The 23707-nt window shown below is 42.2% G+C and overlaps 1 protein-coding gene across 1 annotated transcript; it reads right to left on the reverse strand.

Moving 5' to 3' along the window:
* Positions 1-1839: 1839 nt before the first annotated feature.
* phlpp2 (PH domain and leucine rich repeat protein phosphatase 2) lies at positions 1840-21858 on the reverse strand. Its single transcript, XM_085907912.1, has 18 exons — positions 21584-21858; positions 19822-19955; positions 14151-14341; positions 13731-13856; positions 11328-11482; positions 10517-10663; positions 10180-10410; positions 8900-9102; positions 8321-8381; positions 8138-8233; positions 6989-7144; positions 6181-6381; positions 5942-6104; positions 5736-5866; positions 4870-4980; positions 4415-4609; positions 4109-4340; positions 1840-3728 (listed from the first exon to the last, which is right to left on the reverse strand). The coding sequence occupies exons 1-18, from the start codon at positions 21856-21858 to the stop codon at positions 2439-2441; spliced, it is 4098 nt and encodes a 1365-aa protein (XP_085764038.1). The 3' UTR covers positions 1840-2438.
* Between the last annotated feature and the right edge of the window lie 1849 nt (positions 21859-23707).

Here is a 23707-nt window from a genome sequence, read left to right on the forward strand (position 1 = left end):
TTTATCTTTTTTCATTAGAAAAATAGGTAAAATTATTTATTGGTCTAATTTTTCACTAAAACTTTACATTTCAACAGGGTTGTGTCAGCTTTTTATATCCACTGTACTAATACACACTGTGAATAATGAGGAGATAGTAATTGTTTTGCCACATTAGTGAGAAAACATTTGTAATGTACTAATTTTCTACTAATCTCTCCACACTTCTGCCTGAAAACACCTCGCATGCCCCCCCATTGAACTACACAATAGTCTTGACTCATTCTAGTTTAACTACGACACACACATCGACTTTGGCTTGGACTCGGGTGCAAAAAATGTGATTGGCACAGTCATTGTTATAATGCATTGTCACTAATTTATTATTTGCACAATGTCTCATTATTTGTAGTCAGGAGAGGAGCACGTTTTTCCAGCAAATGTCTGTTTACTTCACATAATACAAACGCTGCCTCTTCAGTTTGTTTCACATTTTATTAACCATTGTGATGTGCAGTTGCGTAGGGATTCTAGTTCCTTATATTGATTTGCAATTGGTGCTAGCTTATGGCGCTTATGATAAAAAAAAAAAAAAGATTACTGCAGGGGAACTGTAACTGTATGAAAATAAAGGGCTCTCAGCACTTATGTAGGTTACATGATCTCAAAATCACTCAAGCACACAATGTAGATTACATTCTCACATACTCAACTCAGTACAAAGTGCTTCAGTAATTAGTATTGAATCCTTGAAGATGACAAGTAACAAGACAAAGACAATTAAGGCTTCAGCGATAATAAACACGTCATGAGTGGGATTCAACCAATGGCTCTTCTTCCTTTTGGAAAGTCAAACTATGGAATGCCACAACAGCACCATGATGCCAAAACAATGCGTCTAATTGGCGTGTGCAATGACCTGACTTTGGTCTTCTGAACATACACTTTCTCTTTTGGCACCGGGAACCGAGAGTCGTCGGCCTGCATTCTGAGATGTATGTCTCGGAATTAAAAATAATAAGAATGTAGTTTAAAAGATTCAACAGTGGAAAGCATTATTGGCATGAATGTCTAGAAGGAATCTTTATATGTGTACACTGAACCACCTCATATTCATGGACAACATGTGTGTATTCACTTTTTTGAAACCTATCCTCTATTTGCTGAAAAAAAAAAAACAAAGCAATGAAAGTATTTGGAGGCACCTTGTGGCATTTTTGTGCCAAGGAACAACACTGAAGTGAGCTTAGTTTTCTTTTTGTTTCGTCAAAAGTAGTGCTTTGCTACCATCTATCCACCACCTATCAAGAGGCAATTTGAAACCTTTTTGGGGGTGTCAGTTTCTCACACTTTCACAATTTAATGCTAAAACTGTTAGACACTACTATCTTTTTATATTTGTCTAGTCTTGTTCAGTTTTGGGATCAAAATATATTTATGGTACTAGCATACAGCAATGTGCATCCATTTTTGGGACCTTCCAACCAAGATGGCATGATTATTGTTCTGATATCACATTATCAGTAGCATATTATGGGCGGAGATTCATCTGGGGCATAACATTGACAAAGTAGCTCAAATTCAAAATCTGATTTGCTCTGGCTCACAAGCAAGAAATACTGCAGCCGTAAAGGCTAATAAATGTTCGGTGGGACTGGGGAATCCAGGTCCACGGGTTAGACTCGAGGTGGCCAAAGCGTGAAGGATACTAAGGGCCGTGATGGGAACAAAATGAATAATAATCAAAAGTTAAGAAATCGCCAAATAGTGTTGGTAATCATGGAAACTCATTAGCTCTGTCAGCCATAACACAAACCTGACACATAGGCTGTTTTTTTAACAGTTTTTAAATGTATTGAACTAAATGGAAAATATCAAAGTCCCCCCCCCCCCCCCCCCATGCTTCAATTTTTCTTTATGCGTCCCAAGGCGTAAAACGTTTAGACACCCTTGGGTTTGGAAGGCGCAATCAGGACTCCTCCTGAGCTTTGGCAACCCACACCATCCCATAATCTCATCATGGAAACACAAAGAACGTCAGCCAGCGTCTGGTGAACTGAACTGAAGTTTGACGGAAACGGGCCGATATGACACTGAATGGCATCCGTAATGTAAACCGTATTTCCTTGAAGAAGCTACTGGAAGAGAAGGACAAGCTGTCAGCCTTCGTTCAGCTCTACTCTAAAACAGCCGTGTAGCCTGGGAACTCTGAGGCTGAGTCGTCCGCAGTAGGCACTTTTACTAGAAGAATATGACCCGCACTGAGCATAGTCATGCACAAAGTGTGATTTTTTCCAAGAACATGACAAGCTTGACAGTTTCAGGCTTGAGTCACAAAGTCATGTTCGCATGACGCAAAGAGAAATTCCCCAATAATTCCTCAACGGACACATCGGCTCTGCTTTCTTGCGATGGCACGATAACAGCATGGCAGCCAAGTTGTGCTGTGTTAACCCCTTTTACAGGGCGGTATCATAGACCTCGGGCTTTACGATCGGGGTCGCTGCAGGACCTGGTACCGGGCTTGGGGCAAATTGAGCAGGAGGTTGCGATTGATCCCACACCGCGTCCTTTAAGGAAGGAGGTGCGGTGGGTGCGGAGGGGGCTGAGACGAGAGGGCTCTGGCCTTTAAGCTGCTCCCGTACTTCCTGCTCCAGACAAGGAGGCACGATCAGCTGGTCGTCCGGGTCCTGCTGAGCCGGCGCGGTGAAATACCCAGACTTCTTTTTCGGCGCCTCCAGGGCCACCTCGATGAGATTATGACTGTCCTCGGGGGCCACCACGGACCCGTTGGGCAGCTTCTTCCCAAACAGGCATGAAGTTGAAGGTGATTTCTTTAGGTCTGCGATCTCTCTTCCACAAACAGCCAGCAGGCAGCCGTTTGTCGCCGAGACCACCACGCTGTTCTGTCTGCGCGTCTTGCCATTGGGATAATCGGACCCTCGCTTTTCAAAGTCTGCCTCCTTCAGGCTCTCGGGGGCACCTGACCGCAGCTGGAAAGCGCAGCAGTGAATGTCCACCTCCACTTCCACCTTGCTGCCATTGGAGATGACGCCCTCCAGCGGAGTCTCGTCGTCGCTGTCCAAACCGTTGTCAGAGTGGTTGCTGGAGAACGTAGCGCAGGATGGTTGCCGCTGGAACAGAGCCATGTGGCTCCCCAGCCCGACCGAGCCCGGCACCATGATACCGCACGATGTCGCGGCGGGGTGCAGGCTACAACGTCTCTCGGGGCGCGGCGCGCCTCCCAAAGTCGGGTGCTCATCGGAGGCGGTGGAGCCCGCCTCGCTGCCCACCTCGGACGCTGACGTCTCGCTGTTGAACTCGGAGACCACCCCGCTGGTGGATGACAAGGTGCCCGTGTCACTCGGGGCCGGGGTCATAGATACGGTCACAGGGACGGGAGGAGGACCCCGGGGTTCGGCGGTGTAGACGTGTGGCTCACAAGTGCAACTGTCCTCGGCGATGTTCAAGGCCACGACCACAGCCCCGATGTTGTCCTTGCAGCCGTAGCTCTGGGCCAGCGTGCAAAGCCTCTTGGCGGCGGCGCGCGGGTCCCGCACGGCCTGAACCGTGCACACGGCTTCCTGGTAGGATACGTGCTCAAACAAGGCGCGATTCCCCAGGATCAAGAAGTTATCCTGAGATGAGAGCGGCTCGGTGTGCACCCAGGGTTTCGGAAGCACCCAGGGAGACAGATAAGAGCAGCCCAGCAGGCGGGAGCAGCATGTCACACCGCTCACTTTGTTATCCTAGAAAACAGAAAATTCCTCGGGGTAAGGCGCGTGTGACTATGAATATCCAGACAAACATGAAAGATGGATAAAACATTTTTGGCAAGAGCAACTGTTTAAGAGTATGTTTTCATTTGTGTATAGATTCTCCGTCATCCAGGTCATAAAACTGCTGGAACAGTGATTGCGGGCAGTGCATGGTGAGCAGGGAGCAAAGATGAAGGTTCTTTTTTTACCAATGAGTCATTAATATTGCTCTGAATTGTGCAGACAAAGTTCTAGCACATGGACCTTAAGCAGGGCATCAAACAAAAGCTCAAACGCTCTTCCATAGACATGCCAGATAGGCCATCAGGTTGTTTGAATGATCACTCTCACCGCTAGAATCTGAAATTTACCTCAGTGATGATGGCTTTGCTGAGTTTAACTCTTTCCATCTCTTCAGTACAGTTCTCCAAGCTGTACACCTTGGAGAGGGCTACTGGTCGGCCGTCCCGACACAACACCGCCTGGCAGGTCCCCACGTTGGCCACGGTCACACTGAGGTAGCCTCCTGGCTCCGAGGACTCGTGGTGAATATAACACAGCAAGGCAGAGGCACCCAATTTCTGGCCGACCGTACCTAGTTTCCTGTTCAGTTGGTCAAACCGTGGTCAGAGATGGACTAAAAGCGCAGAAATCATATTTGGGGGAATGGCACAAACCTGTGTGATGTTAGGAATGTATTGCTCATATACACACTGTCAATGGTGGAATGTTGTACTTCCTCGCACAGCACGTCACCCATGGTGCACTGCAGCAGCCGAGGAACTTCCTCATTGCGGTCGCCGTCAAAAATACCGTAGCACGCTTCCAAGCTGTCTCCAAGTCGGTCGATGGCCAGTACGGACACACACAACCTTGTTGCAAACATGACAACTGAATTCAAACGTGCACTTCAAATACATGTTTTTATTGTGATGATTTTGCACATGGAAAAAAGTTTCAAAATTCCATATGCTATATCCAGATACACAAAGATGTCGTTAAAAAGCTGTTTGGCAATGTACTTTTAGATTTAATAATGAAAATGGACTTTTTTCATTTATTCAGCGGGATATTATAATTTGGCGTTATGTACAGTAGAGTATAATTTTCTGATATGAGTTGAAAAACTCACTTGTTCCTTTGGCCACTCATTTCAGAGTAGCCGTGGCTCCACGGAGCGGAAGGGTTTTGTGAGTCTCCCGTTGCAGTCGATTTCTGGTCCAGTTTCAATGTGGTGATGTGACTTTAAACAGGAGATACAATACAATAAGTTCGAGTACATCAACACAAATAGAGCTGAAGACTCAATGAAATTCTTTTCACAAACTTTCCATGGGGATTCACAGAAATTTGGAAGGAATTTACAAAAGTGTTGGTTGGCTCTTAAAAGGCTAATTAAATATAGTTCGGGGAAATATAATTCGAGTACAATCCTGACTAAAACAAATAGGTTTCATGCAAGTACAGTCGTCTCCCAATTTCAAGGCAAATTTTGAAGGATTAGCTCTACTGAAATGAAAGAAATATTGAGGAATTAAGTATAGGCTATTCTTCATTGATGAACATTCCTCGTACAAATGTTTGAGGATACGAAGAAAGCACTGGCAGAGCTGGCAGATGATGGTCTTGTTTAATAAAAATAAAAATGCTTTGATAATATCTTGTGGCATTTATGTATAGGCAATTGGAAACCTCTTTGGGCAGATGTCAATTACTCGAGGCAGTAGTAAAGCCGTCCCACGTGGGCAAGGAGAGCTAATTAGGATGGGTGTCTGCTTGCATCTATAATATTTATGTATTTATTTATTTGATACAGTACCTTTCCAATACTTTACCACCAATTTCCATCAAAAGTTTCCAATTTGTCATATTTCCAAAACTCCCCCCAGTTTACCTTCCCAGAAAAATGTACCTGAAATTTTTCTCAACCTTTGCACACAGCTAGTCACGTCCGGGACATCAAGGGAGGGTGCAAAAGAATTTTGGTGGGTGACTCACTTGAAGAGATTGAGAGTTTTGTGTTCCAGCATCAAGCTGTTGTTGCCCGTCAAATCCAACTCCTGGAGGCTCGGCGGTAGCGATTCGGGCAATTGGATCTCAGTCAGCTCGTTACAGCTCAGATCCACAAGCTGCAAATACAGGACATAACCCACTTAAAAAAAAAAAAAAGCAATTAACATATAAATCCCTAAAAGCTGTCTGACCTTGATTTCAGGAAGGTTAAGGATCTCTGGGAAGACGTTAATGTGATTGGAGTGCGCTATGAGAGTGTGCAGTTTCTTGCAGCTGGACACCGTGGAAGGGATGCTCTTCAGTTTGTTGCCGCTGAGGTTGAGCTCCTCAAGCAGCTCCAGCTTACTCAGCTTGCTAATGATGAACAAACATAGCCAACTTGTGCTAAACAAGACTATAGACACCAAAAACGACCTCAAGTTGAACAAACCTAGCAGGGAAGGAGAGCATCTGGTTGTAGGCCATGTGCAGGACCCTCAGGTTGTGATGTCCGACCAGTAGAGCACCGCAATTTTCATTGAGGTTGTTCCTGGTCAGGTAGAGCTCTTGCAGCGTGCTTAGGCTGTCATCTGATTGGCCGCTGGGAGGGATACTTTCCAGGTTATTGGCTGACGCGTTTAAATGTTTTAGACTGTGAAGGGAGAGAAGAATTATTGCAGTGCTCATTAGTTTCTCGGCAACAGCTCGGACCTCCAATAAAATCATCCAATACAAGTCACAGTGGTATTAATTTAACAATGTTTTTTTTATGTTGTACTTTGCTTTGAATGATATTGAGAGGTGATTCATTACTTTGGTTAGCATATACATTCACGTTGAGTTCAATGCACTTTATCAAAAGTAGTTTTGCCCATCATGAATAAAAAATCTAATGTGAGGTTCTTGCTGTTCTTCTACAATCCTCATTAAAGGAGACATATCACACTTTTTGGGTGAGAGGTTCCAAACATTCTTGTCGCTTGGATCATGCATAGCGAATCCGCCGCCATGATTACGTCTTAGCATTTGAGACACAAAAGTCCATTAAGAGCACTAATGGGTGTTAAGTGATTTAGCTCACAGGAAACAGTCGGCTAAATCTAGCTCACGTTGCAGTTTAGTATATCGATCTCGAGCGCAACGCTTCCATACACACCAGCTAAACAATGAGAAATGGTTGTCACCTCAGACAAACCACGATGACCGAACCAAAACGACATGAAGAGATGAAAGATTTGAAAAAGATTAGCGGGACTCACTTCAAGGCCTTGAAGAAGAGACTCTCCGGAAGTTCTCCTAGCTTATTGTGCTGAAGGTCCAAAACTTCCAAGGGGATGTGCTCCAGCAAATCTGGCAATCTGTGCAAGTGATTGTTCCCCGCTAGAAGCGTCTTTAAACTCAAGCTGTTGAGTAACCTGTCACAAAGAACACATTCACGGTTTGGCATTTGTAAATGCATCCATTTGCAAAATTTGGGGGGAACGATCCCTTGTTAGATGATGAAAAATTAAAAACTCACTTTTTGTGGTCAGGTCGAATCATTATAAGAAGTTTGGCGACATCTTGTGGCATTTATTGACAATTAGAATTCCTTTTGGAGGGTCGTCAATTACTCACGGGTTTTTACTATTCGCGGCAGTGCATGTCGCAATTCTAGCTAATGAACAGTAAGACTGTAGCTTGGATCAACACAGCCGTTTTTTTCACATGCCATTATTCAAAATTGCCATTGGATGCCACATGATGGCAGCAAAGCACTATTTTTGTCAGAATAAAGCTCCTCAACTCATGTGGCAACATAGTTCCTTAGCAGCAAAATGTCACAAGATGATGGCAACACACTACTCTTATCTATACGAAGCATCTGAACTCACTACATGATAGTGTCTTTGGAACCAAAATGGCACCACGATGGCAGGAAAACACTACTTTTGTCTAAATAAAGCTCCTTAACTCAATTCAACAAAGTACCTTGGCACCAACATGCCACAAGATGGAGGCAAAGCACTACTTTAGTCTAAATGAAACTCCTGAACTCATCAGCAAGAGAAGGGTGCCAAAATAGTTCCGTACAATGTAGTGAATTTGGTACGCAAAACATTGTGGACTTCAACTAAACTTTGCTCAGATGAAGTGGTTGTCACCATAAAAACTTTTGGAGTTCCATCATTTTTCCCTTTTGTCATACTTCTAGGGTGTCACGCTATTTACATAGTAGCTAGTGTAACGAATGCCAACACACTCAAAGATGGAAACTTGGCTTTACGCAGAAGATGACGACTGTGCTTGTGAATGAGGGCAGCACGTGGATAGAGTCACTGGCTCACAGTCAGATGTTCTGGGTGTGAATCCCTACCGGGACCTTTCTATGTGGAGTTTGTATGTTCTCTCCATGATTGCACCCTAACCTGCATGGTAGCTCAGAGAGGAGATTATGCGTGACATCCAGCATCTCCATGTTTCTGCAGTCACACACCCAGTCTGGTAGATGCTCCAGGATGTTCCTGTCTCACACAGACACACAAACACTCATTTGATACTTCATATAATAAATAAACAATGGCTAGACATTGCTCACAGTCAGAACTCACTGTGATAGATCCAAGTATGTCAGTTGATTTGGGACTGGGTAAACGCTGACTGCGCTAAGGCCTGTGGGCAGATGGAGGCGGCAGTTAGCAGTGTCTCAGCACTCTTCTGTCAGATATTTACTGGACACTACGGTAGGTGCACTGACGTGAGAGATCCACTATTGTCATCTGATTGGATTTCAGCCTTTATGTGATGCAATGTCCATCTAATCTGCCTTGGGCCTTCATAATCATTAGTGCTGGCTGATGTAACTCTAACTGTACTATAGAAATTAATCTTACCCCCAACACTTTTGTTTTTGGGGGAACAAGAAACCATGGAAGGCCATCAACACACAAAGATTACTGAGCATTTAGATCTTGACATTTTTTTTCATTTAATAATCAGAATATCTGATGAGTATGATGAATGACACTTTCCTCTTTTTGTCATACCTTGAATCTGGCCCAGACAATATATGAGGCACAGTTATATTGTGCTTTTAGTATAGAATTGATGCAACATGATATTAAAAAACAAATTATGTCCAGTAAATCCTCACTGAAGGTCCAGATAGGAAATGGACAATCCAGACTCACGGTTGCTGCCAGCGTGGAGCATTCGGAGCGCGAAGCCGTCGATGGTCAGCGCCCTCAACTGGTTACGCTGACAGAGGAGAGTCTCCAGGCTACAGATAGAAGTGAGATCCAGCGAGTCTAAACAGTTGTCCCTCAGGTCCAGGTGGGTCAACTGGGTCACCGCCTCTGGACTCTCGCTTTTCACACAGCGTAGTCCATTTAGCCTACACGAGACAGCCAAAGAAAACTGGAAATGAGGACGTGCCTATATTTGATTACGTCCCCTTGATCAACGACTAAAACAAACACACAACCAACATCGAGGCTTTTTGTGAGAGGTGCACAGTATGCGGAAGATCATCTCAACTACTCCGTGATAGTCTATGCCTGGATATACGGCTGTTGAACTATCGATTGGCTCGACAGCACGATTTTATCTCTTGTTTTTATTCGCATTACCTCCAGTCAAGTGCGGGAAGCTCTCTTCTAAATGTCATGCAAAAAAAATGAATCAACAACTGCCCCTTCACGACGAACCCTGCCTGCTCACTAATTCATCACAGATGCACCTTGTCCTTGCAGATACACCCGCTCATTATTTTACCCACATCCCATCATAGCTCTCTGGTTGAGTTATCAGCCGAGGGCAGGCCACAGGTCGAGCGGGAGAAGGAAATATGGGCGAGAAGAAGAAATCAATGAGCGATGAAGGGCCATTCTTCAAAAGGCAGCACTGAGTCAACAAATACAAGTAAGTGCAGCTCTTGGAAGATCTGAGGTGTGAGGAAGGGAATAAAAAAAAACACGATACCCTAAACAAACTGTCATTCTATCATTATAGCGCAATAAATCCAAACCAGAATGAAGACCTAGTGGAGCGTTAGGAATAACGATTTTTATTCAGTGAAATGAATGGAAATGCCATTAAACCATTCCATCCTGCCCTGTTTCAAAACCTACTCAGTGAGCTGCCGTAATAATGGTCAAAACGACAACACACAATGGATGAACATATGCCTATACTTCTAAAACATGCAGGCTAGCAGCCCTTGTGGACCGCGTTTGGACCTAAGTTCAATATCATTGGGGCCGAGCTAGAACCATGACCCATCAGATTTGGAGCGTTAGTAAAAAAAAATGCTTACTTTGCATGACAGTGCTTTAATTTTCTAATATCGACCCCTACAGTATTAGAGTGGAGCCTAATATTTTGTTAGCAAGATAAGATTATGATGCAGATTTTTTTAAATGATTTGGTTTGTACTGGCCCTCGAGAGAGGCAAAGAGCTGTTTATTCTTACCTGAGGTCAATGTGTTTCAGGTGGCTCATTCTGAGCAGAGCACACACCTCTAAACACATCACTTGGTTCCCCGCCATGGATAATTTGTCCACTGCACTCAGTCTCTCCAGCACTGGGGGGATGTGATTGAAGTCGTTGAAGGAGAGGCCGAGACTGCTGAGCTGGGACAGTTCGCCCAGCTCAGCAGGCAGAGAGCTCAAGTGGTTTCCATCCAAAGACAGCGTTTGGAGGCTACAAAGAACCAAAGAAAAGTAGGTCAGAAGTAAAAGTCGAATTTTATCGATCAAAAGTACAAACTTAACAGGAAAAAAGACGACTTGTGCCAAATGCGTGTCACCTTTGTAGGTTGCCGATTTGCACGGGCACGGTGTGGAGATTGTTGCAGGAAAGGCAAAGCTCTGTGAGGCTGAGGATCTCACACACACATTCAGGGAAAACACCCAGACGGTTGTGAGACAAGTTCAAGCTCTTCAACTGAGAGAACCTAAGGATCAAGTGAGCAGAATTACCTCCCCGTTCTCATTTTTGTATGTGTGTTTGTCTGATTGAAAAAGGATCAAGGACTTTGTTTTTCACTCCCACTTCATGTCAGTCAAAGTGTGCGTCTCTTAAAAAGGTTTCCAGTGAGTGTTTCTGTACTGCACATAAGTTCGAAGAAGAAAATGTGGCAATTAAAGTGGAAGGAAGATTTAATAGCCTAGATGGGAGCAAATGGGGACATTTCTAGATGATTTATATATACTGATAGCCTGTTCTGAAAACCCCAATTTTCCATAAAAGACTACCTTTGAAATCTTATCCAACTGAAGAAATGAAATCTTTGTAGTCTTTATTGCAACTTCAAGCAAAATAATGATTGCTCTAATCTCTAATGTCATTTTAAGGTAGTCTGATGCCCTTCTGGTGTCTTTATGTAATTTTGTAGTAAACCACATCGTGTTTTCCCCCCCTCGATGTTACAAATGAATATGCAATTATTATTTTTTTATATTCTCTTGCATGCATTGTGTTTATCCATTGCTTTATCACTTTGATTTGATGACTAAACGTGTATATTACACACACAAAAAAGTAATAAATGCATTCTACTACATTGTTCATCCCTATGCCAAAGCATCATGTCTATGATATTTTGGTGATGTTCTTACCTAGGGAGGTGGAGCAAACCTCCAGGCCCCAGCAGGCTCATGAAGTTGTGCCGCAGGTTGAGGTGGGTGACGTCTTGGCTGTAGAACAGATACTCAGGCACCGCCTCCAGACTGTAGCACGACAGGTCCACCAGGCTGACTGTCTGTGAGACCACCTTGAAAACAGACAAACATTTTTCTAGCATGTTTTTTCATGTAGAAAACATCACTCTACACAGTACTGGACTTTATTAATGCATCCATTAATAATATAATGTCATAAAAAAAGGAAATAATTAAACAACAGAGAAGAGTTTCACATGAAAGCAACACAGTAAGCTCCAGTTATATTAGTTGCTCTTCTCAGATGATAAAGAATAGATGCTTGAGAGTATTCTTATATTTTTTTTTTGCCAACATGTGTGGCTACATAAGTTTTCAAGTATCCATTGATTAGGGGTTGTAACAAGCAAAACATTGATGCTAGATTCGTTAACTATGGTGCTTAGCATTAAGTCTTAGTATTGTCATTTTTGTTAGAATATAAACACATAATTCTCCTTTTTTTTGGTTTAACTGGGCATGGCAATAACCAACCACTTGAAGCAAGCACTTGGTCTCTTTTTTTTACATAACTGTTGTGAAGTTTGCTGCCTCCATTTAGAGCTCATAGCAATTATTTTTACTAGCAACTCAAGACCCCCCCCTAAAAAATCGGTCAAGCAACGGCTCGTGCCGCTAAACCGACCAGCGTGTTGTTGTTCAACGCTGGTCTGCACGAGTCTGAGGACAACGTCCCGCATTAACGGCGAGGCTGCACCCTGAGCAACGGGCCAGAAAATGGGCCGGCTGCTCACAGGAGCATGACATCACGTATAACTCGATTTGGGAAATGACAGAGACAAAACTGCTCATCTCCCACACAAACGCTCCGGCGCTCTCTCTTGAAGAACAACTGCTTTTAAGATAGATGAGACTAATTAGGTGATATGAGAGTTGGAGCAAGAGATTGACTGAAGGGAGAAAGGAGGAAAACATCGTGAGTCTAAATAATTGAAGCACTGTGATAGACGAGACTGGCTACACAATGCACAACAGCTTCAATGAAAGATGGCCTACTTCATACCACAGTCCCACTAGTTATGCATGGTCATAGCAAGCCACATTGCATCCCAATGGAGCAAACGGGGCTATTTACCCAGGTCCGACAATAATTTGCAGGCTAATGTTGCTGCATAATTCATGGTTTAATGGAAATCTCGCTAGCTGATTTTGACTTGCATGCATCAATCAGATCAAGATCTGTTTAGAACGCACATACAATGTAGTACACGATACAGGGTTGTTGGTAAAGTAATGCCTAGGGCTTTGCTTTGTCTATATTGTGATATAATTATGCCTGAATTATCAATATGACTTAATAAGCGTGGTAAATCTGGTTTTGGGACATTCTGCCCTTCAGAGGCTGTGGAAGTAGAACAATCCACTATGTTATTTGACTTCAAAATGTTAGTTAGCGTAACCAAGCGAGCAAGTTTTTTTTTTTTTTACTTCTATCTTTAAGTGGTGGCTGAAAAGAAGGGCCAATCGTTCTGTAAAATATCTTTGGAAAGACAATCGTCACCACAGCAAAACTTACAGCTTCAGAAATGTTATCGAAGTTTGTTGCCTTGACATTTTGAGTCCAACTAACATTTCTTTCCAGGGTAGAATGCTTCTCGAGTGTGAATTTCTGCCACAATATTGAACTGCTTTATGAATCATAAAAAAATGGACCAGACTCAATTCATTGCCTTACACTTTCTTGCTTGACACTGTCATTGAGGTCAGAGGTATCTAAGATTTTCATTTCTTTAACAAGCCACCGAATGCAAGGTGGTCATTCGTCCAACCTGTTCATCAATGAGCTTCGTCTATGTAAATCCAGAGGACTCTAAGACTGTACAGAAATCCATACGGACATGGCAAAGAGTGCAGAGTGATTCTGCAACTAATTGGATTCCTTTTTTTTTTTTTTGTTCTATTGGCTGTCGCCTCTCATGGCCACCATCATAAGATGCCTGTACCTCAGAGGATACGCTCACAACATCTGCTTGGCTACAAGCGCAAGAGACATTCAGTGAGACCAAGCGAAGCCACACATGCACACTCAATATTGCACTAAAGAGCAGCTGAATGGATAAGACCAATAATGGAGGACAAGGCATTCAGTAGATTTAAAAAGTCTACACACCCCTGTTCAAATACCAGGTTTTTGTCATCTACAAAATATTCAAACTGGATCAAGGTGATTTAATTTGCATTACATTGATGAAGTAAAATTAAGTGGATTTAATACACCCTTTTTTCTTTCAGTTTCTACTTTTTGGTAACTGGTAACAAACAAAGGAGTAAAAGTGCGTCGCATCATAATGCCGATCTTACTTTGGATGCCTGTCGATGCCATCTCTGGTAGTCGGCCAACGTGTCAAAGTTGACAAAGTAAGTCTGAGCCTGCGATCCGGCCGAGCTGAACATCAGACAGTTTTGTCTCCTTTTCACCTCCTCCACCTGAACACAAACATCATAAAAAAAGATCTACCGTCTACCGAGTGACTCATTGTCAGCGACTCGTGCGTGCATATGATGCAGAGACAGACAGAAGTAAGATGGGGGAAGAGGATTTTTTTTTTTTTTTAAGCCCAATTTGATGAAGAGCATGTGGAAACGGGGCTTGCGTTGGAGAGGCCGCTTTAGAGTGCCTCGTTGTTTGGTCAGCAACCAGCTGGGAGGATGTCCCAGCTACTCAGTGTAATTACTTTAGTAAGTGCTTTCAGCCAGCAATTTCTTGAACTGGGCACTCACCTTCCCGCCCACCAGGGGCAGGATGTGCATCTTGCCGGTTAGGCTGTCTTTGACGGAAGCCACAATGAGGCACGTTCCGCAGAGAATGACCTGCCGCTCGGCCCACTTGTGCAGCTGCGTCTTGCCCTTCCGGACGCTGAACACACCCTTCAATAGGGTGCGCTCCTGCTGGTCCGCATTCACGGGTCGCTCTGAGGAAAGACAGATGAAGAGAGCGAGAGAGAGAGAGAGAGAGAGTGAGGACATACACACTGACAGGGTTAGTGCAGAAGCACAAACATCTCTCTCATGCACAGGAAGCCTCGCCTTCAAATAACAGATGCTGTAATGCGCAGCAAAAGAACAAAACCACAGCATACTCCCAACAATAAATTTACGAGTTACAAGCCGTTGCTTGGTCAACACTTTTTTTTTTCTGACGTCATCGATGTGTGGGTTTTTCCGCTACTGTATGGCTTTACATTGGAAAAAAGCTTTGGAGTTACTAGTGAGGCAAAATTACTAAGTGGGCATTTTGGTGCTACTATAATGTCCAGGAGGCTATTACATACTTAGCAGAGCTGTATTCTAGCAGGCACTAATGACAGAAAAGATGTTACTAGTCATCAACTAGATCACTGAATTGTCTTACTACAGAAGATAAAAAGGACTACTAGTAGGTTAAGAATACAGAATGACTGCTCCAACAACTTTCCTTCATTTGCTTCCCACTCAGAGGCTGTGATTGACTAGAAAACATCCTTTTTTTTTTTTCATCCACCTTCACTTTTCCTTGTCAAGGACGTCCAACAGCAAGGAAAGCCTGTCTTCCTTCGCCAGCAAAAGTGATTATGACTGAGCAAAAGAGCTTATGACAACAAACTGTCTGCCAGGCGCATCTATGGCAGCGACTCCTCCTTCATGCCACAATAGAGTGCTCTACAATGGATGAACAATTGTTTTTTACAAGTTCTTTTTTTTTTTCTTTTGGTAATAATTATAATACCTTAAAGTAAAATTCAACACTGCTTTCAACAGAATGTTTTTAATGATGTATTTGTATTAGATAGATATAGATAGAGATAGAGATATATAGATAGAGATATATAGAGATATACCAAGTAGCAATAAGCAATAGATTGGTGCGAAGAAGAAAAAAAATCAATTGCGCTACCTTCACCTCACTTCATTAGTGGAGATCAGTGGAGAGTGTGTGAACAAACAACATTACGGCACACTGCACCAACTGTTCAGCATCACACACACAGCAACAACTCTCCAGAGAGCCCTAAACTCATTTGAGTGAGGAGAAGCCTCGCCTGGACCCACTTCTCTTGCTATCTAAGCCTTTAAAAACGGATATAGGGCCATGTTCCAAAACAGCTTTCACCCAAATGCCATCATCTCTAATTATCCGCAGATAATTTACAGCATTGATGGTATAAATGCGATTGGGTGAGTAATGACCTCCTGCTTCTCTTATTACATGCAACATTCTTACTCTTTCGCCTTCAAAAATGAAGATTACATCCTGATTACTGCTCGTTACTTTTTTGTGACATTATTTATGGTCATTTGTGGATGAGTGAGTTACACTACCTGAATGAATGTAAGGTGCCAAAATGAATCGATAGTTATTTGATCAGCACGTTAATTGACAAGTATTTTGATCATCAATACATGTATCGCTTGTAAAAATAAATCATAGGAAGAGGACGTTGAAAAATATCTTCAAGTGAAGGAAAACAATTGTAGTTGGATTATTTTGTTAAAAAACATTTTCACCCTAACTAGTGCCATCAACTATTTACCAGTTGTGCGTCGCTAGTAACATCTTAGTTGTATGCCAACATTGGATTACTATTGCGCAGGAATGTCAGGCAGTAGTGGAGGGGACGTTACCAAGAGTCTTTCTACTAATGCACAAAATTTTCATACTCGTGAGAACAATGTAAAATGTGTGCCTTGTTCTCATAAAGGTTGGGAAACACCAGTCATTTCTACATCTACATGTGGATTGGACACATGATATTCACACCATGCTTGCTTCTTGCATGACTCTATCAACACATCTGAAAATCATTAGTTGCCTTACACAATGTGTCCTAACCATAAAGAGCCAACTTCTCTAAAACAAGTTTTGTCCCCCGAGGTCTGTGCTGTTATTAGTTGCTATGGATATATGCTTGTTGTCCAAATCAAAGTCCAGTCCGAGCTAGTAAACCTCCACCTCCTGCTTCATAACTGCAAATAAAGTGGACTCCATGGGGCTTAAAGTGGGTTAAAAGTCAGTGGATGTTGCACAAGGCTGTTTATCAAAGCGTATTCTGCGTCGGAGGAGAGAGCACGATGACAGACGGGACCCGGCAGACTAATTGTCACCCTGTGCAAAACGCCCTCCCAACGACGAGGGAAGAGTGAGGAAAAGTGTCACCTCTGAGCGGCCTTCGCTGGGCGGAAGAGTTGTTGACATGTGACTTCACGCGGGCAAGGTTAAAACGTGATGTTCAATTATTTCGACGGGAAGTGGATGCATTAACCGCAACAGGGCGGAGGGCTGCAACGCCATTAAACTTGATGTTGACATCACAGAAAAACTGTTGGGGGAAGTCAAGGCAAATATTTTCTTTGTTGTATGTAACCCCCCCATTTTAACATTGTGCTCATGGAATAGAAAGTGGAGTGTGGCTATTTTGAGAAGCTGTTGGTAATAACTGATTTCCCCATGTATCAATGAGTCCCGAGAATTTGGTCCATATTGTATCCTCAATTAAGACTTTGCAAAGGATACCGCAAATTCATCATCATTTTGCAAAGTCTGTGCAATCGCTGCGAAGACTTTTGTCTTGGTCTAGTTTCCTGAAACCCCTGCTATCCATCTGCATGATATTTATACCGTTCAAATCTTTTTTTAAATCACACAATGGATTATTTCAAGGCAACTGACAAGCACTTAGAAGTCACACTCAGAATAGCAAACGCCTTTTGCTGGCACTGAAAAAGTTCGGTCACGTGCCTCCTCTCGGTTGGACTTTGTTGCTCTTTAAAAACTGGACTCAAGTTGTCTAAAAAGATAATATTACACAGAATTTTACGAGGTTTGCAAACAATCGGCGCCACGATACGTCCGGGTGGCAGAAAAAGTGATTGACTACACCCCAGCGAACTGAAAGGATGACAAAAACTTGCAGTGTTTGTGGTTGACTTTCACATTAATCATTATCCAAGCCGCGCTCACTTTCAACTATTGTTTCTGTATTTCCAAAGGAAATAATGTATGTTTTTTCTAAGCCAAAGAAAAGCTCTATCACATTAGGAGGAGCTGTCAAGAAATGATGGGATTCTGCTCTCGCGCTTGGGGCCATTTGTATCTCACTTTTACATTCATTTGCATTTGTCTATTCACTGTTAATTTGATACAGATATAGTATGAAGTCGAAAATGTGCATCCGCCTTTTGCTTGGCAGTATTTATTCATATTATTGTCATCCAAAGGTGTTTATACACTATATGAATCAACGTATATCGCCAATCATCTTTCACATCTTTCTTTCGGGATATCATTGATGGTAATTTCAGTTAGTCTATGGTGTTTTGCATAATATGTTAGAATTAAGAGAATGGATTTTGTTCCGGAAAGGTTTATTGAAACTTTTTGTTGTTGTTGTTGCTTACACTAAGAATTGCTGATCTGTAGGTTTTTAAGCAGCACATTTCTTTGGCGTTTCCCATCATGTGTTAGTATTAAGCTCACGGAGTTTCTTTTGACAAATGTATACAATTTGGGTAAGGATTTTAGTGCTTGCATTTACAATGGTTAACTCTCTTTTTTTTTATGTGTCAGTTTTGCAATAAATGTCAACCGAGAATGACAAATAAACCACTTGAAACGAGTTTGTGGGCGAGAGTCTTTTTTTTCTCCATTTCATTTTTGTCAACGGGAATCTCAGTGAGAGAGTGAAAACAAGCGCTGAGGAATACTTTCAAATAAATGTTTCAATAAGTTTCAATGCATTTAAAACGTGTGGAAGGTGTAAAGTTACTTTTTTGGAACTTCAAACTAAAAGAAATTGCAAATGGGCCTATCGCCCTTCCTAACTGGCGGTATACTGTAATTATGATCTGATAAGATCCAGTCCATCCATATACAAATGGGACGAAGTCATAAGAACAACTAAGTACACTCTGGGGTGTCAGAAATATGTCAACAATGCAACTTATTAAACACTGACGCTTTGATTGGGGGCCAAATCAATAAGATTACTGTATGTGCTGTGATCTCACCTCTCCCACATGACTCGTGGGATAGCGACGGTAGGTCGCCCGCCGAGCGAGAACACAGCCCAAGAGGACCAAAATGAAATGACAGCAGCCCAGTTCCCTACAGCTGCATGGACGGGACTGACCTACACAACCACTGGCCCATGGGTCCCCTGCCTTTGTTTTCTCTCGCAGAATTTTGATGAAGTCAGCATTAAGCCATCATTACTGTTTGTTTTCATCTCATCAGAGCAGCCCAGCAGGCGCACACGTGGGGGAGGCTCAACATGACGTTCTTTATCAAATAAGACAAAAAAAACAACAACCATAGGATAAGAATGTTTGTTTTAGGTTTTTTTTTTAGATGTGAGTCGCCTAAAATTCAAGATATGACCACTGCATGGTGGCAACTATAGGCTTCAAGGTATTTATTGCCCCTCCCATTTGAATTTTTCCATTTAACTATAAATGAAATAAAGAAAATTATTTGAACAGAAATAAAATGCTTTTTCACCCATTTAAACAGAGATATAAAATAAGTGAAAATAGATGGATGGGAAATACTACGACGAAGCTCGGTAGAGTACACAGACCAAACCAACGGCTGGCTGAAAAAACTGACATTAAATAGAAATTTGAGTAAATTATAATGATGACTCTTCATTGAAATGCATGGAGGCAATTGTGTAGGTTGAGTCTGATGCCGCAGCAATAAATTTACTGTGCATTATGTTTAAAAAAAACAAACACTAAGTCGTGTTACACTGACTCAGCAGCAATAGCAATTCCTGTATCTAAATCATGTGCATATAAAATATAAAGAAATTATGTGCATATAAAATGTAAAGAAATTCAAAAATTCTGTGTTAAAAAAAAAATGTGAAAATGAAATATTCTAGGATAAGTTAAGGCTTTTCAGAGCTCCACAAAGACTGATTATTAAGAATAGCGATTTAATAAAAACTCTCTTCTCCACCCTTTGGCGGAAATAAAACTTCAAAACCTGATCAATTAAATTCAGCTACAAATGCAAAACAGATGTGATACTGTATGTTACATGATTTGTTTGACTCCCCATTGTCGGAAACGAGCAAACGTACAGTGGCTCATACGAGAAAAAAAAAAACCCCATCTATAGTAATAAAGCAGCCTACAGGAGGGCGGAATAGTGCAAATTAGGAATGCTTAGGTCACTAAAGGTCAAGCACTTCATTAGCCACACTCACATATTTGAACAGGATCCTACATGAACAACAATACCTTTGTAACAATAACAATGCCAAAGCGCGCCACAAACCAGTAACTCCACTCAACCTTTGCTCGGCTGGCCCCTTTCTCCCCATCAGAGGAAACTGGACCGCTATCATGAACAGACAATGAAGATGGATGATGATGACGGTGATGATGATGGGCCCCGTGGGTCGGTACTCACCGCTGTAGAAGCGGATCAAGCAGCTGAGGTCTGAATTGGCAGCCTCTTGCTGCACACGCACCGGGTCGGCGTAGCCCATCACGGCCAGATAGTCGTAAAGCATCTGGAGAGGACGCTCGCTAGGCTCCAGCCTCCTGCGGCATAACGTAAGCACAAAGCAGGATGACAACAGGAAAGGTAAATACAATAAACGTGCAAGGAGGACTTTTGGAGCTGTTATGAAAACAGCGGGTGAGCTGAATATCTATCTCACAGTAAGCAGTGTGTTGTTGTTTCGTAGGAGAGGGAAAGGACTTTATTTTCATTGTGTTGTGCTTTTCATTAGAAATAGAACAATATTTGCACAAGTGGAAATCTGCCGAATAAAATAAAAAAAAAACATTGAACATCTGACCCACCCTGAAAAAAATACAAAAACATACAAAGGAAATGTTGCAATTTGAATATCATTTTGGAATGAGCTGTACAATCGTGCTGACATTCTCATTAACTTCAAGGACATGCAGAACTAATGTTTTTATATGTAGAGATGTAATTTTAAGAGATACAAATAAACTAGGATTTAACTAAATCTATATTTTTGCAATCGAAATTACATATACAGTGGATATAAGAAAAGTCTAAACACCCTTGTTCAAATTACAGTTTTTTTTTGTGTGAAATAAAAAACTGAGAATATTTAAAAAACTTTCCACCATTTATGCAACCTGGCTATTCAACTCAGGGGAAAGACAAGTTAAAATAAAGAACTGCCGTAATATATAGTTGAACAAGTCTGCATAGTCTCTGATAACTGGGAGGGTATGCACACTTGCGCAACAAGATTATTGCAGTTGTTATTTTCACTTGTGTCCAGTGATGCTAAATAAATTCCGGTGAGGTGCAGCTCGAATTTGACATTTTTTAATGAAAGTGTGATTTATTCATGTATGACATGCATATTCAATCCAGTTGGAGAATGAGATTTGTCAGAACATTTTATAGCCCTCAAAAGTGCCACGAGGTCCTGCAGTTGCAGCCCGTACATACAAAGTGAAGATGGATGAGGCTCCTGACCTCAATGTATTAGTCAGGCTGCTTTAATAGGCCACTTGTGCTAGTGTGCCCTCTTTGTCTCTTTGGGAGGAGACGTTGGAGAATTCTGGGAGTCTCCCCTTTTGGAAAACGTTTTGGGCATGAGCAAGTGGGAGGAAACCGAAGCCTGGCCCGGGACCGACCGGTTGGCGTTACCCGTCATTTTGGCCCACAACACACTTAGAGAAGCTCCAGAAATAGAACAATGACCAGGATGGGTGGATGTCCTCTGTTAAAGGAGACACATTGATTTTCACACTTTAAAACAGTTACCAGGTGTCTCTGCCATTTGCCACGCAGTTCAGTTTATAATAAAGACTTTTCCTTCATGAGGACTAAAAACTTCTTTTTTGTACATCTTTTTATTCCCCCAAAAATATACTGTTCTTCTTTTTGTAGATTTTAAAAACAGCTCTCCAGGTAGAGCACTCGGAGAGTAAATAAACAAACCATCAAGTCACGATCCCAGTACGGTATACAAGTGTAATCCAATGTTAGCAATATCCTGGTTTTAAATCTTGGAGATTTCTGTTATTAATTTTAAATGGATCAGGTTTTTACTGGCAGACAGAGAGGCAATTTAAGTGCATCAGCGCAGGACTATAAAGTGGAGCCACTCAGCCTATCCCGCCATCTTGAATGAGCCCGTAAAGAAAGAGCAAGGCTGCCGAGATAAATATGTATTTACCTGAGTAGATCTCCATGCAGTTGAACAAAGAGGCCCTGTCCATCCCTCTGGGCGCACATCTCTTCCACTGTGGTGCTGGTGGAGCAGAGCACCAGCTGCAGGTCAGGCTGAAGGGCGGAGGAGGCCTGGGGTCCAGAGGCAGGTAATTGGGGGTCCACCGTGCCGCCGTAGAGACACACGCAGCCTCGCTGGGTGTCGCTCCTCAGCCAGTCGCGTTCCCGGGATCCGAATCTGTTCTTTCTTGTCAAGCAGCCGCGACTTCCGACTCGCTTCATGTTACGCTGTGGACAATCACAAAGAAATGAACATGTTAAAACTCGCAGAAATGATATCATTAAATACAATGTAACGAAATCACTTTGAGTTACATTTGGTGTTTTAATTTAATGGACGTTGTGATCTTCCTACTGATGGAAAACTTTCTAGCCACAGATATAGATGGGAGACATTTCAGCTCCTCAATGAGCCTTAGTAGCTCTTCACTGAAGATAAAGAATATAGTCTTGTACTATCGGTCAACATGTGCTGCTCCGCCATTTGTGTTCAATATCCATTGGCTAAAAAGTTATCACATCACCAGGTTGATGCTATTGATTAGCCCGCTTTGCCTATCATGTATTAGCATAAGCCGATTTACGTGCTTGTTTTTAAACACACGACGTGTTTTATGTTTGACAATAAACTTCAACTAGGAGTGGCAGTAAAAAGCTCGAAACAGCTTTTTGAAAAAAAATGCTTTTCCCTCGTAAACACTGATAACACAGTCGCACAATAAGTACTGACGTTGAACGTAAGTAAAGTTCCGCAGTTTTAAGAATCCCATCACACTGGTCAATTTAAATGTCAAAGTTGACAACTTATGACATAAGGCGACATTTCCTAATTGATGAGGTGACTTTTAATCACAAAAAGCAACTATACGGGCTTGCATTCATTTCCAAGAACTTGACCTCCACCTCATGTTAATTTAAATTGCACCTCTGCTCTAAAATGTCAGCATTTGCGTATTAGAGCTGCACCATGACTTTGCACTCGTAAACACAAAAGCCAACAGAGTGCTATTGGCATTTGTCAAGAACGCACCTTGACCTCTCAGAGTCACAATATTCATGGGCAAGGCTGTCAAGGTACAGGTCAGGTGATCAGTGTGCTGACCTATGCCGATGACATTTGTCCTGTTGACAGATCATCACAACACATCGGACCTCATTCACATGCCATGTTGAGTAGGTCAGACAAATGATGACTTTTCATAACGCTAAATGGTTTTTATCCGACCTCACTGAGAGACGTTGAATGGTAAATTTTGATAAATGCGTCTTGAAAGTCTATTAACATGTGGCACGCCTCAAAATTCAATTTTAGGTGTCATGGAGTGAATTTCCACAGCTATGATGACACCAGTCCAAAGGATGCTCTATTGAACTGTACCCTCTACATGAAATCTTGGGTGACAGAAAAACTCCTACAGATTAACTAGGACAAGACTGAAATTTTAATCATTGGTCCTGGGCCACTTTGAGTTCCAGTTGAAAGGTTTGACTGATTGATTGACTGCCTGACTGACTGTCAGATTGATTGATTGATTGATTGATTGTTCAATTTATCTATTGACTGTGGTGCCACCTGGGGACGATATAAAGCACTCACAGAGACATAATTATAGTTTCACGACTGCTTCAGAAAGGCTACAGTAATATTAGTATTTTTTGCAATGCAACACATTCATATGAGTATTGTTATATTGTCTGTCTACATGTCTTGCTCCACCATTTGTGTTCCGATATCAGACGCGAAAGGGTTAGCCGGTCTGCAGGATTAGGCTAAACAGACCACTAAGGTAAAGCTAAAAAATGTGTTGACTTAAATGAATTTTATTTCATCAGTTGACTTTATTTTGTACGACAACTTTTTTTCTGCGTTTGCAATTCTCTTCATTGTTTATTTAGTTTGACTTCAACTGGAAATGGCAATAAAAAGCTGCCTTTACAAATTGTTCACAATCTAACAAAGTGCTGCTTGTTGTGAAATTGAGTTCACTGCCACCACACAAATATCTCCTCATATTCTTTTTTGCGCTTACAAAATGATGTCATTCCCTGGATGATGTCACTGCCCACAAAA

The sequence above is a fragment of the Syngnathus leptorhynchus genome, chromosome 3 (assembly GCF_054491065.1).
Source record: "Syngnathus leptorhynchus isolate UIUO chromosome 3, UIUO_Slep, whole genome shotgun sequence".
NCBI classification, from domain to species: Eukaryota; Metazoa; Chordata; class Actinopteri; order Syngnathiformes; family Syngnathidae; genus Syngnathus; species Syngnathus leptorhynchus.

Excerpts from the sequence above, each read along its gene's own strand:
- phlpp2 (XM_085907912.1), bottom strand. The coding sequence starts at position 21,858 with ATGAAGCGAGTCGGAAGTCGCGGCTGCTTGACAAGAAAGAACAGATTC. Across the intron at positions 14,342-19,821 it reads CTTGATCCGCTTCTACAGCG|AGCGACCCGTGAATGCGGAC; the intron begins GTGAGTACCGAC and ends GTCTTTCCTCAG. Across the intron at positions 11,483-13,730 it reads GGCATCGACAGGCATCCAAA|GTGGTCTCACAGACAGTCAG; the intron begins GTAAGATCGGCA and ends TCTGTTTTCAAG.